General features: G+C 41.2%; 1 protein-coding gene across 2 annotated transcripts; it reads right to left on the bottom strand.

Annotated features, from left to right (window-relative positions):
* Positions 1 to 2,605: 2,605 nt before the first annotated feature.
* On the bottom strand, positions 2,606 to 13,820 carry LOC117416706 (protein O-linked-mannose beta-1,2-N-acetylglucosaminyltransferase 1-like). 2 transcript variants are annotated; one of them, XM_059035144.1, is made up of 22 exons: positions 13,697 to 13,820; positions 12,794 to 13,052; positions 12,265 to 12,367; positions 11,849 to 11,964; positions 11,557 to 11,622; positions 11,225 to 11,338; positions 10,598 to 10,715; positions 10,253 to 10,351; positions 9,892 to 10,034; positions 9,602 to 9,672; positions 9,403 to 9,478; positions 8,983 to 9,066; positions 8,784 to 8,825; positions 8,217 to 8,275; positions 7,726 to 7,798; positions 7,285 to 7,413; positions 6,825 to 6,950; positions 6,296 to 6,360; positions 5,922 to 5,966; positions 5,673 to 5,808; positions 5,111 to 5,220; positions 2,606 to 4,673 (listed from the first exon to the last, which is right to left on the bottom strand). In XM_059035144.1, exons 2-22 carry the CDS (start codon positions 12,911 to 12,913, stop codon positions 4,592 to 4,594), a joined length of 1,977 nt encoding a protein of 658 aa, XP_058891127.1. In that variant the 5' UTR covers positions 12,914 to 13,052; positions 13,697 to 13,820; the 3' UTR covers positions 2,606 to 4,591. The 2 variants fall into 2 exon arrangements, with proteins under 2 accessions (XP_058891127.1, XP_034780542.2); XM_034924651.2 differs by having other exon boundaries at positions 9,907 to 10,034; positions 13,697 to 13,819.
* Between the last annotated feature and the right edge of the window lie 274 nt (positions 13,821 to 14,094).

Genomic DNA, 14,094 nt, shown 5'->3' with positions numbered 1-14,094 from the left:
GTATGATTTGGGACATATTTTGGTTTCATGAGTGGTACATTTTCTTGTGCGGCCCCCCATCCCAAGCAACCTCTGGAAATTGGCCCTCCATCACCAAAACTTTGGGAACCCCTGCACTAAACAGTATAGTTTGTTTTTATTAGAGGATTCTGACAAGCAGCTCCATTCAGCCAACACCTAGCACTGCAGCAGGGAGTTATTTGCATGGGATAGCCAAACAGGACATGGCTCTGTTCCTTGGTGTTTAAATCATGGGGATTTATCAAATGAAGCATTTGTATAGATTTTCATACCGCACTGTGTGGCGAGCTCATGATGGAGTGAGACACAGCCTTCATTAATCTCTGTCTAATCACCGAGTTATTTTTGCTCTTCTTATTGAGCACTTTGAACTTCACCAGCTGCAGTAGTTATGTGGAGAACTATTATGAATAACAGCAACTAGCTTGCCACACGAAGTTTTAAAGCATGCATATTATTTGAAACATTAACAAATATATTGTGTAGAAAGCAATACAGTACTTTATGTGATCAGAAAAATCTAGAATAATTACACGATGTCGATGGGCTGAGTGGCTGTTTTGAAATATTCTAGTACAATTCAATCACCTCCTTTGAACAAACCTCTAGTCAAGCCCCAGAACATGTCCCAATGTTTTTGTTGATGTCGTATTTAGCGCAATTCAATAACCCCCTTTGAACAAACCTCTAGTCAAGCCCCAGAACATGTCCCAATGTTTTTGTTGATGTCGTATTTAGCGCAATTCAATAACCCCCTTTGAACAAACCTCTAGTCAAGCCTCAGAACATGTCCCAATGTTTTTGTTGATGATGTTTTTTTTTTTATTTCAACAAAGGGCTTGAGTTTGGTCTCCTTGGTTTAATCAAACACAGTAGCCACCTTCTGTTTCCAGTAAGGCTATAGTATGGTCTGTCTGCAATCTTTTTAATCACAACTGCCATGCCCAGAACAGAAACTGGATAGGTTTACCAATCCCTAAAGTTAATTCCTTTTCAATGATTACAAATGCGTTTCAAAAGGGAAAAAAACAAATATTCACACGATCAAGTTCCACACAGCTTGAGAAAGGCAAATAGACCCACAAGAGCTTAAAATGTTAAAATGCTGCAGTGACTAACAGTGCTAACTATGAACTGCAAATACTGTGATAAAGTGTGAAAGCGTACATATGCTATCACAGCAGATAACACACATATTCTGTACAGGTACACATTCTCTCTGAACTGCCCCTCTTTAACGGAAACCTAATCAAGCCTTTTGTTTCCAATGGAACGACCCCACAGATAAGGTGTCCATGGGAGTCCGTGTTAATCTAAGCCCCGAGGGAAACTGTAGGGAGGAAGTTCATGGCTAGAGTCCTTCAGCTTTTTAAAAAAATAGGGATCACCATCACAACCAAGATGATGAGCCATTTCAAACACTCTTTAGTAATTCAGTTGCTCAGGCAGCCTAGTGGGCGTTTAAAGAAGCAATGGCAAAATACATTCTGAAAAAACTGAAAACGGATCCTTTGTTCTCTACATGTTTAAGAAAGCTCTGTAAAGCTGAGCAGAGCAGATAGCATCGCATCTTAATAAACTTAAAAGTACTTGTGGCTTCTCTGCACAGTGAGCAGTATCTACTGCAATAGCTTCACTCCTTCCCAGTCGATCAGACACTAAAATGGATGGAACGAGAGAAGGGGAGTACTGGTTTACTCTCCCCGAAGGCTGGTAAATTGCAATGTAGATTGCTCTCCGGAGGATGGCACCGGGTTATGGCACATCGATTATCTGCTCCAGTTCTAAACAGCCTGCAATGTGATAAAGGGGAATGCAAGAAAAACAACACATTTCTTTAAAACTCCAGGTAATCTCTGTATCATTGTTAAATAAACTACTTCCAGAACATTTACTTTAAAATCCCAACTTAAAACAGCAGACTTGCAACATCCAATTCCCCTGTGGGGACAGATGGTTAATAAGAGCCGAGAAAACACACTGCAGGTTATTTTCAACTGAGTACCCCCAATAAACTCTTTGTTGAATACATTAAAAGCCATAAAGCAAAACGAAATCCAGTAAGGTGTAGTACTAAAAACGATTGGTTTTCCAATCACTGGCAAATAAATGCACTCAGCAGCTTGTGAAAGACTACCCCGGTTCAATACTTTTCCATTAAGTCCTGGGTAAACAGTGCCACTAAACGTACAGCACTCCTGCCTTATAATACAGTAAGAACCTGCACCAATTTGTAATAAACACGTGTGTGTGTGTTATTTCTCATTTAAATCTTTCGTGTACATTCTAAATAAAATGTACAAATATTTTTTGTACACTGCAGTTATACCTCCTTACAAACCTGTGTATCTTTTCTTACTGCAAATTGACCATCTATTGACTACAGTTCAAGAAAATAACACCTCAGTGCTTAAAGAAAATAAGCCAATTTGCAGAATTCTTGAAAAATAACTACTTTTCTTTCTACACCCCTGAAGAAGGGCTTTTTCTGTGCCGACAGGTCCGCTGAACAGCGCTGTGGAGAATATCTTACTACCTATTGAAACATTACATTCAAATACATAAATAATACAAAAAACACAAGTTGCGAAGAAAAAAAAAAATTTACTTAAAAGTTGACATGCAGTGGGCAACAATAATTCATATAAAAACTGTACAATTACAAATCGCTCTGACCCAGCAGTGACGGAAACAGAAAGCACTAATAAAATACTAGCCCTGTACTTGAAAGTTGTTTCTGAAATGAAAACATACGCAGACACTCACCAATATGTTTTACCCTTAGATGCAGTTTACTTTGGGTATTAACATATTTTTTAATTCATTAATTTATATGAAAATATACTACGCATCCATCTAAATAACCCAAATCAAAAGAGTATATGCAAAATGCATTTATGAAAAGCAAGCTATTACTGCTGAATCTTGTTTCTTTGTAAGCTTTACAAATGTTTATATATATATATATATATATATATATATATATATATATATTCCTTAGAAATCCAGGATGCCTGCTTACTTCCTTCACCATTGAATGCATCAATATCCAACAGTTAAATGGTCTTCTTCACAGTAGAAAAGTAACAGGAAATACTTATGGATAAATAAATTGAACACTTAATATGAAATGTAGTTGACCATGATCAGTTTGAGACAACAATATAAAACATAAAACTACTGGATTCAATTTACTACCAAAACTTTAACATTAACAAAATAAAACAAACAAGAAAGAATTTCCACACAATTAAACGATGTGCCATGAACACAAGTTAATAAGAAAGCAAAAAATTGAATTTAAAATATATATTACACACATCAGATCATAAAATCAGGCAATTTAGGCTGTTTATCAACTGATCCTGCGCTTTGCTCCTTGATAAAGTTAATAAAGCCACTAAAACTATCCCTCATAGTGACAGCAGCGGCAGTTGAGTTAAATAAATATATAGGTTACAGTTTATATACACAAGAGGAATACAATATTCTGTAGCTAATATTCGGACCTAATGAGCTAGTCTGGGTTTCAGTAAGGTATTTTCATTCATGCCTCTAACAGTCATGCCAAGGCCGTAAACTCACTTTTCATCGGCAGTTCATGCCCTCAGCATGCCAGTCAGGCAGTGCAAACGCCAGCGCCGCGGACGACAGGAAAACATTCTTCCAATCAGCTTTTAAAACACGGAGGTTAATTGGCACGGACTGGTACGCCACTGTAATCTTGAAGGAAGGACAGCTTTTCTAGTTTTGAAATCAACACATTAATATTGCTGATGAACACTTCTGAAAAGCAATGGCGAGTAAGAGTAGGAGTTTCTGCACACCCCCACACCTAACTGAAGCACACTGAACAATACAGTCTGGAGTGAAGCTTTAAATAACAGCCCCCCACCCCCCCACAAAAAAAAAGCACAATGGCTTCTATTTGAATGATTTAACAGTGCCCAATCTCCCTTGAATGTATAAATGTACATGTTCACAGACCTCATTTCACTGTATTTGTTTAGTATATGCAGTAATTTTAATTGTATGCAGTAATGTCTGCTAAGAAATAAATAATAATTGGTCAATAAACCACTCCTGGGGGAAATACACTATCTGGATTAATAAAGTTAAGGAGCGGCAAAATTTACATCTGCCACGGTTAAGATACTGGAATACCAATGGATCCATCTTTCCAGGAAGGGCCATCAAAAATGGAGTACTGTTATATGCTTCTAAGCCTTCTAGTTCTCCTTTGATTCCACAGGAAGACGTATGCCAGTATATACTTTTAACAACAACAACAACAACAACAACAACAACAACACATCAGCCATTAAGAAAAAAAAAAGTTAAGAAAACCCCGTTGTTAAAGGGTTTGTATGTAAAACATATCAGGGCTGATTTGCAACTAAAATGAACAAAATATAAATAAATAAAAAAGGTTGTGTTCCATCGCCATGGTTTTCATTCCCTTTTGCCCCGTGCTCCGAGCGGACTCTGCGCTGGTCACCAGGCTGGGTTAGTGGTTGTTGTGGCTGCACAGCGGCTGTCATGTCACACACAGACGCTGCACACCTGGAGATCACGTCTGTTCAGGAACTGCTCCTTCCTCCTTCGGAGGGGGCTCCAAGTGAATCGGGGTCACCTGTGCGGGTTTCTTTACACTAAGAAAAACATTTACAAAACATGGACTGTCAATGAAAAGATTTGATCCAGATACAAGATGTTATTGTTCTTGTAAAAGAAAAGAAAACAAGTTTCAACTGGTACAAGTTAATCATTATCTTACATCTACAAAACGTTTAAATCCAAGCACGAAATTGCATATTCAACATTGCACTACAACACAGGCACAGGCAATTACTGTTCAGGCAGTGCCATCTAGAGGTTAAAGCAGAGATCTTGTGTGCACTGAAAAGCAATGAAGATTTAAAACCAGTAGCAGATCAACTACTGCAGGTCTTTTAAAACCCCCTTCTTATATACAGGGCTATACAAACCAGTAGGCTACTTTCAAATACTGCAATGCAAAAAACAGCCCGAACCACTTTGAAGGAAGCCATCTGTTAAGACTCTCCGTGACAAGCTGCCTGTTACTTACGAGTAGGGAGACACAGGAGATCCAACAACGAGAACGTGGTTTTTCTTCCTGAAGAGACGCCACAGTCCCTTGTGGTTCCCTCGGACATCTAGATCCCAGACGTGGAGGCACTGAAGCGGGTAAGACAAGACCGATGAAGAGGTGAGTGCTGCCCACGTACAGGGGAGCTTGCTCTGGGAAGGGACTATTCTCTGCCATCCAATTCAGAGATACAATTAGAAGCAGAAGCCTCAACCGCACTGAGACCGCTTACACCAGAGGTCTCTTACGAGTGTGGAAACAACACAAATGGGGTTACGGTAACTCTCCTGAACACTGTCAAGAACAGCTATGCAATCCGAGAGAGACAAAAACGAGAAACCTAGATCTTTCAATAACATTTCTATCGTTTCCTAAACATAAACGTTTCTTGTGTAGCCACATATCTTAGAATATCTTTATGCACGTCACAGGGCTAAATCTTATCCTTTTAAGAGTTCTGTTTCAGAGGCTTTCGGCATTGAGGGCTTAACCTATAGTCTTTCTGGAGTCTTTCTGCCCCTGTGCTCAGCGATGCCCCTACCTTGGCCAGCTCAGTCCATGCAGTGCTGTCAGCCTCTTGTTCCATTTTAATATACATGATGTAGGTTTTTCCCTCCGTGTCTGGAATGAAGGAGTCCTCACATGGGTTCTTGCTGTGATCCAGCAACTCCGCTTCACTGAGACAAAACAGATTGTACATAAAACAGGCCGTTACAGCAGGGATGGAAGAAGAGTCTGGTACAGGGACTGCAGCGGCTATGCCTTCAGGAATAGGGACGCACACACTCACCCGAGTAGTCTCTGAATTTCTGCCTCATAGGCATCCTTTTTCAAACTTCACAAAGGAAAGAAAATCCAGTATTAAATTCACATTTAAAGAAACCTTTCATATGAACAGTTTGATGGCATATATAGAGAATGCACTATACAGTAAACTCACTCTTTGAGATCACAACTATTAAGATCACCACTTAAGGGACCATCTCTTTCAGTTTGGAAGCTCAGTCTCTCTCTTCTCTAATAAAGCCCACAGCACTCCATTAAGACCACTTAACTCTCTTTAGTGGTCATGGTAGATTAGCCAAATGCTCAGATGGCTCTTCCCTGAATCGCATCATTTCTTTCATGCGCATTAGTTAAATCAAAAGGCTGCTGCATATTTACCCGTCAACCTTCTTGAACTGAACATTAGGAACTGTGTTCAACTTATGCTTCTTAAAATAAACTTCCTAAAAGAAAGAAAGAAAAAGGCACACATTTATACAGTTTTTTGGATTCCAGTCATGCTGGGTGAAGCTGCACCATCTATCCCCACTGTAATACAGTTTTAATATACTGAGGTTACTGCTGGTTTAGCAGGCCTGGTTAACACTAATCTTGGTCTAACTTACCTAAATTAACATTGTAAATAGTCCTAACTAGGTCTGTGAGACTAGCAGTTTAGTGCAAACATGGCTTTCCTACAGAGCTGTCACACACAAGGGATGAAAATGAGACTCCTATTGCAAAGCAGTTTGATCCGTTCCTGGTTATGCTAGGAGTTTAATAAGACGCACCTGAGTTTGTTACCTATACACTGGGGATAATCAAGCACATATTACAAATCTGGATTGGGCGAAACTGCTATGCAATAGGAGTCTTACTTCCACCGCTGCACACAGTTCTGCACAGAAGTAGAAAATGGGATTCTCACATGGAAGTATCCATTCATGTTCAGCCCAATAATGCCGAAGTGGTAAGATCTGGACACGTCGGGAATGATGCACTCCCGGTCCTTTCTCTGTTCAGGCATTCGCATCCACATATCCCAGTCCCACAGCTACACAGGGAAGAAACAAACAAGACAACAGTATCAGGCAATGAAATCAAAAACAGACTCAGGGAATAATAAAGAACGAGTGTGTCTCAGCAACCCAGTCCACTAGCTACAGTATTTTATTATCCTGCATCACATGCTTCTTTTAATAAGGGTGTGTTTGTGGTGGAGAAAATAACAATCACGTCTCTTTTAATGCAAGAGCTATTGTATGTTATGTAATGTGTGCTTTGTTATCGGTGCACATTACTTAATGTGTTGTAAACCCTCTCCATTATAATGATGAGTCGGATCTCAGTGAATGTGAAATGGAAGTACAACAGACACACTGAACTACCTTTTCCGGCGTTGGCCACTTGGGCTCCAGCTCGTCCTTGTAAAGGCTCTTCTTTAAGACCCAGCCCAGTCCAGGCATGCTCTCCACACGGTACAGGAGGGCCGGGTCCTCTGCAGTGTGCTCATAGCCCTGCAGACAGCAGAGAGAGAGAGTCAGATGCTTCTCAATGGGATTGGTTAAGGATGTTTAACATAATAAAAATACACTCCATTCATGTGCGGCCGTATTAGAGCAGTTACACGTCTCGAAGTGCAAGGGGTTAAATCATAGCCACAAACAATCCATTAAAAAAAAAAAAAAAAAAAAAAAAAGCATTGGAACATCCGTACCATGCCAGCAACAGGGACTTAAAAGAGATTAGTTTTGCCAACTGGGCTGAGCGAGACCACCACCCGTCCTCCGCAGTCAATATCAATATAAACATCGGTTCTCATCACTTACCTGATCATTCCAGGCTGAAATACAGTACAGACTCTCGTCTTCTTCAAGTAAATGAACCGTCTGACTCAGAAAACTGAAAACACCAAGTAACAAATAAATAAAATCAAAACAAGTAGCTCTAGCAGGTCTACAGATATTTAACACTCAAGTCATTCCTAGATTGAATTATTGCTTATTTATTTATGTATTTATTATGTATAAACAATATGAAAAGCTGTTAAGGATGTTAACCCTCGTAGTTTGTCCATCAGGTTCCACGCAGAGCAGTCATGATCCTGCGGTACAGTAGGTGCCCTAAATCCCCTCCCCAGTGCCACGTACATATCATTGATGATTGACTTTGTTCAGTGTCCTTGCTTTCAGCCGAGGACACAAACTGTTGTCGTGCTCATTCAATCAGACATGATCGTAGTGCAGAGTACTAATGCATAACAGTCATCTCGTTAGCATTATACTGAGCGGAAAGATGGTATTAAAATGAACTGCTTTACCTGAAAAAGTCAACAGAGATATCCAGGTCCTCCTCCAAGACGATTGCAAACTGTGCATCCTAAAAACACAAGCACACGCTCCCTGAGAAACACAAGCACACGCTCCCTGAGAAACACAAGCACACGCTCCCTGAGAAACACAAGCAAATGCTCCCTGAGAAACACAAGCACACGCTCCCTGAGAAACACAAGCACATGCTCCCTGAGAAACACAAGCACACGTTCAGAAACACAAAGCACCCCCAAGGGTGTAATACAAGGGGAAATCGGATCTTTTGTTGAATGCTTTGTGAACAGGAAGACCTCTGTCCTCTATATGGCAATAATAAGTGAAGGTGCAAGGTTCCTTTTACTGGATAACAAATGCAACTGGAACAGAACCAAAGAACACAGCTGTGTACCCAATGCAAAGGCACATTACTTCAGCGGTCAGGAGTAACGAGTAGCGTCACATTTTAATTAAATACGAAGTCTGCATCTCAAATGGTTCATGATCAGATATGAGCTGTTAAAACACCCATTCAGAATTACCCACCCATCCACCCACTGCTACACTGTTATACTCACAGGGTGCAAGTTGAAAGTGGCAGTCAGGCTGGCCTTGTAGTGCTGTTGGCATAGGACAAAGTAAACATGCAGGACATTAGAAAGAGAACAATATAAATAAAGGTCATTAAAACGCAAAGGCATGCCAGTAGTCATCTTACTGGAAGATGAATAACTAGCACTAAATAAACGAGTCAAAAAGATGGTTGCCCTACTGCACCTGGGACACCCTGGCATTTTTAATGCTGATTGGCGTGTGCTGAACCCCCTTCAGACCAAAGAGCTCCACGACGTCCATAGGCTCCTGCGAAAACCATTCAAAAACAGGGTTCATTTTCTATACTGGATTGTGCTTTAGCTCAAGCAAACTCTTTGTATACAATGAAGAGAGCAGTGCCAGTATGTATGCTCATTCCTGATTAAACGCACTCTAACACCGAGCAATGGAAAGGGGTGTTGGTGCAGGTTGGTCTTATTGCATTTTGTGAAGTTGGTAAAAGGTTTTACTCTCCTATACAATTTTAAGGGTGCTCCCCTGACCTTATCGTGCAGTCTGAGAGGCACAACCCAAGAAGCGTGAAAAGTAAAAGCCAAGTAATAAGTGAACTATATACATGACCTGTTGCTTTCATTTTCTTACCTCATAGTATCCATCTATAAATACAGTGATCATCTGGGGATTCACTCCCTGAGCAGAAAGCAAGGACCGCAGCATTCTAGAAAGAATAGCAACGTGGTTAAAACAGCAGCGGTCAGGATTTAGAACCATCAACTGTGCCACATATTAAAAAAATACATACAGGTATAGTAAAGCGTTTTTAATTGTTATTGATTCTCACCTGTACAGGTAGTTGGGTCTATTTCCAGCGATAACAGCCACAGGAACATGATGCACGTTATTTTCTGCTAGCTGGAGAAAAAGATCTATGATTTAAACAGTAAGCAGATCCCCCATTTGCCGTATTATACAATCCAAGACACAATCAGACCCTAATGGAAGTCATTGCATCTTCAACAAGCACCAATTTCAAAACAATTGTGGGATTCCTTCATTTCGTAATCCAGCCTTGCATGAAAACCCTAGCCCATTGCATCCCCCGCAAAGCACGCACAAGGACAAGAGAAGCACTCTGGAAAAGCTTACTGGGTCTGGGTTGAATTCGATGGGGGCCGGATCCTTGCAGCTGCAGATACTGCCATAGCCCTCCACCTTACTGCAGAAAATCTTCCTGCGTCGATTCATCTCGGTATCGGGCCAGAGGCACTCGGCATCTTTCAAACAAGCAATAAAAACAAACATCAGGGCGCGATATTAATGATCCAAATAGTGGCATTTAGTGATATGAACGGGGATACATTTACGTAGCACTGGATCATTCAACTAGACCATCTACAGGAGAGACCTTCCTTCATTTTTGAGCTACTAAACTATGAGGTATGGGTTTAGAAACTACTGTTGAATTCCCCTTTTTAAAATTGTCCCCATTTACCTTCAGATGGTGTTAACTGCACCTCTGTCTTCAGTAACACTGGATCACCCCATGTGGACAGCGCTGGAGACTTTGAGTGTTTCTCCCCATACACTTGACCTGAAAGACGAGAAGTTCAGAGCTGCTTTCATTTGTTTTGGCCTGTAAAGTATCACCATGCAAGTGTGTGTGTATTCGGGGTGTGCTGATACTCGTAGATGGAACTGCCTTTCAGAAGTTTTGATCACAGGTATTCATTAAATCCATTCATTAATGTGTTGATTTCAAAACAAGAGAAGCTCTCCTTCCCCGTGTGACCATTACAGTGGGGCTGTGGGGAACATTACAGTGGGCTGTGGATCTCACCTCCTTTCTTCACCACCAGAGTCCACATGTCTCTCCAGCTCAGTGACAGGGACACCTGACTGCCCAGCCCCTTCAGCAGGGTCTTCGCTGCTTCTTTCAGATGGAAGGAGCCCTCATCCTGCAGGGGTATTAGAACAGGCAAGACATTTACAAAGAACCCAAAGAAAGAAGACAAACTTTGAGCCAATGCCATCATTAGCCCAAAACGTTTGTATGCTTCTAAAGACTTACCTTTAGAACAGAAACACAGTAATGGAATATAATAAAGAAACGTTCGGACAAGGTCTTTCTACCAGGCTGACAAAGAAGTAGAAGTCTGAGGGGTTTAAAAAAAACAATAACTTGATCTAAAGATGTCTCTGGCACCATCTTGTGCTCAAATATTATTCCACTTTTTGGGATTCAGCAAGCTAAGATCCCCGTCATAATTCAGGGATGGAAATAAGACTTCTCGCATATCAGTTTCACCCATTGCAGGTTTTACTATAAGCCTGATTAGCTGTAAGCTCAGGTGAGTCTTATTAAATCCACAGTAAAACCAGGAAAGGATCAAACCACTCTGAAAGGCTATGGAAAAGGAGCAGCTGTGTAAGGGGTGATCAGTGATGCCAGGATGCTGTTGCCTACCTTGATAGTAAAGATCAGGACTCTCCCACGCGTCACCATGTTCAAAAAGAGGACCATAGCTTCATCTTCGTGGGGCGAGTAGGTATCAAAAACACGCTTCGCCATCACGTGACCCTGGTGACACGGAAGGAAAGACATTTTCTCAGATCGTGCATCTTTGACAACCAACCGTGAAATGTGATTTGATCCATAGCAGTTTGATCCATTCCTGGTTTTACTACTATACACACTGTGACTAATCAAGCTTGTAGTAAAACCTGGAATGGGTGAAACTGCTATGCAACAGGAGTCATATTTGCACCCCTGCAGTGCACAATGGAGGAAATGCTCACGGTCGCCTGGTTGAGCACAATGACATGTACCCCTCTTCCTTGTTCTCGCATCTCATCCTCCAGAACCTAAAAAAGAGGAAAAACTAGCAATGTCTCTTCATTTATTTAAATACAGCTCACATTACAGATTGTATAATAGAATTCCTGGCAGACTCATCATAATACACCAAAAACAGCAAATAGTTTTCTACTGTTCAACTTAGGAACATTATCTATACATATAAATATTTGTAGTCAGTGAATATGTCACTTGTTTGTCCTGCCAACAGCCATTTAAAATGAGTTAGCTCACGGTGGTGCCGTCCACGGCCACGTAGACCTTGGAGCGGCTGGAATAGACCTCGATATCCAGGACCTTCCTCCCACTCTGCGGTCTCCGAGGGGTCTCCATGTTGGGCAGAGCCTCGTCTGATCAGAGAGACAAGGTGCAGGTCAGCGAGCTCTGAAGAACAGCTCACAGCAAATAACCCTTTTGGGTACAACAAGCCTATTCTGCTCTTTATATGGGGACGTATGGAAGTCATATAAAATATACTTGTGTCCAAAACTACTTCAAATGGTTTTTAAAAAGGTATATTTTCAATATTTCATGCATGAAAGGGTTAAGCAAATTCAATGTCCATAATGATTAATAATAATCATAATAATAATAATAATAATAATAATAATAATAATAATAATAAGTTGTGCTTATTATTAAGCACTCACCGTACTCCTGAGCCGCCTCCTCCTCGATCGCTGCTCTCCGTGTGTCCAGAATGAGCTTAATGTTGACAATCACCGTCACCAGCAAGAACAGCACAGCGCCTGTCTGAGGGGCAAGGAAAGGCACACAGAGAAGCAATAAATACTGACAGGCAAGACAGCCACGGAGAACTTAGCGGAGGCATTTAGTGCCATCTTAACTGACCCCCCCCCCCCCTCCCAGTAATTTTATTTAATCCCCCCCCTGTATATTTATTGTGCTACCCGGTGCAGCTGATTCCGTCCCTTGTTGGCGAGGCGAGACGAGGTTGAAAGCCCTATAATGAAGAACGCAGACGATCTCTTTTGCATTGCGGTTAAGACACTCGTTTGTGGTGCACGGGGCCGCCTGTTCATGCCCAGCCTCCGCCCTTACATGAGCTACACTCAGGCACAGTAGTTTTAATGAATCCCCCGCATGTCTATTTCTTGCGCTACGCAAGCCACAGATTCTCTGATAACTGGTAGCGTTGATGAAACCAGACACACTTACCTGGCAGAATCTGCGAACAGCTCTCTGGTTGGTGAGCTTGTATTTCCAGGTGAGGTAGAGGCTGCGCTGCTGCCGGGGAATGAAAGGCTTGGCCCGGGGGTTCGGTTTCCAGGTGTCCATGACGGGTAGGGGGGCAGGGGGGCAGGGGGGCAGGGAGGCAGGGAGGCAGGGATCGGTTGGGGAAACCGTTTCTTGGGTAGCGGAACTAGATGAAATGCAATGCAGATTGATTACCTCTTCCAAGGGTTCATGTTGTCCTCTAAAAATAAATAAATAAACCTGTTGATTTTATTACCACTTTTCTACAATGCAATATATATATATATATATATATATATTTTAGCTCAAAGAGCCAGCTGCCCATATATATATATATATATATATATATATATATATATATATATATATATAAACACACACACACGCTTAAAAAAATACCAACACATGAATGGTTCTGCTGTGTGACAGGACACTCCCCACAGCAAAATAAATTAACTAAATAAAAAAAAAAAGAATCGCCCGACATGCTGTAATCCTCATATACTGTCCAATACGCAATGAAAACAGTTCGCAACGCTACACGTTCAATAGTTTCGAATCACGTCAGAGAGTGTACGCGAACGTTCCATTTCAGCGGTATTAGCAGCTGGATAACAGTTACATTAAATAAATAAATAAATAAATAAATAAATCTAAATAATGGAAAAAGTCTAACACCGCCCACAACATTATGCATTCACCATGCAGACCCTGGGTTCAGTTTGCTGTATTAAACGCTACAATGTTGGGAGTGACTGGCAATGTAACGAATGAGTAATCACACGTGAATAGGGAAGTCATTCCAGAATCTAATGTCTGCTGCACGTAAGTAAACACAAGCCAGTGTCTGGAGCCTTTCCTTACCGTCGCTACGTGCTTGTCGCTGATTGTTTTTTTGGCTACAGTTGTTTTTTCTTCATTCTGTTTTTTCAAGGAAACGCTAAATGCAAGCGACCCCCACTGACTTCCGGCGCAAGAAAAAAGCATGCAACGGGGATGTGTTGGGAATGTGTCGTTTCTATGGCGACGTACGCTTTTTGCTAAACCAATGAACAGCCCAAAAACTGCAAAACTGACAAACCAAAGTGTTCGTCCCCCCTTTTTTTAAAAAATACACTGTAATCTTTTTCAAAACATATCCAGTATATCTACCAGCAAAAACCTGGACAGGAATGAATAACTGGAATTACTGGGATACAGTATGTGTAAAGAACAATACCTGATCACACCACAGGATGGCAGCAGTTGCTAATATAGATATC

This window comes from Acipenser ruthenus, chromosome 12, assembly GCF_902713425.1.
Source record: "Acipenser ruthenus chromosome 12, fAciRut3.2 maternal haplotype, whole genome shotgun sequence".
NCBI lineage: Eukaryota > Metazoa > Chordata > Actinopteri > Acipenseriformes > Acipenseridae > Acipenser > Acipenser ruthenus.
This window is presented reverse-complemented; position numbering and strand designations above follow the sequence as displayed.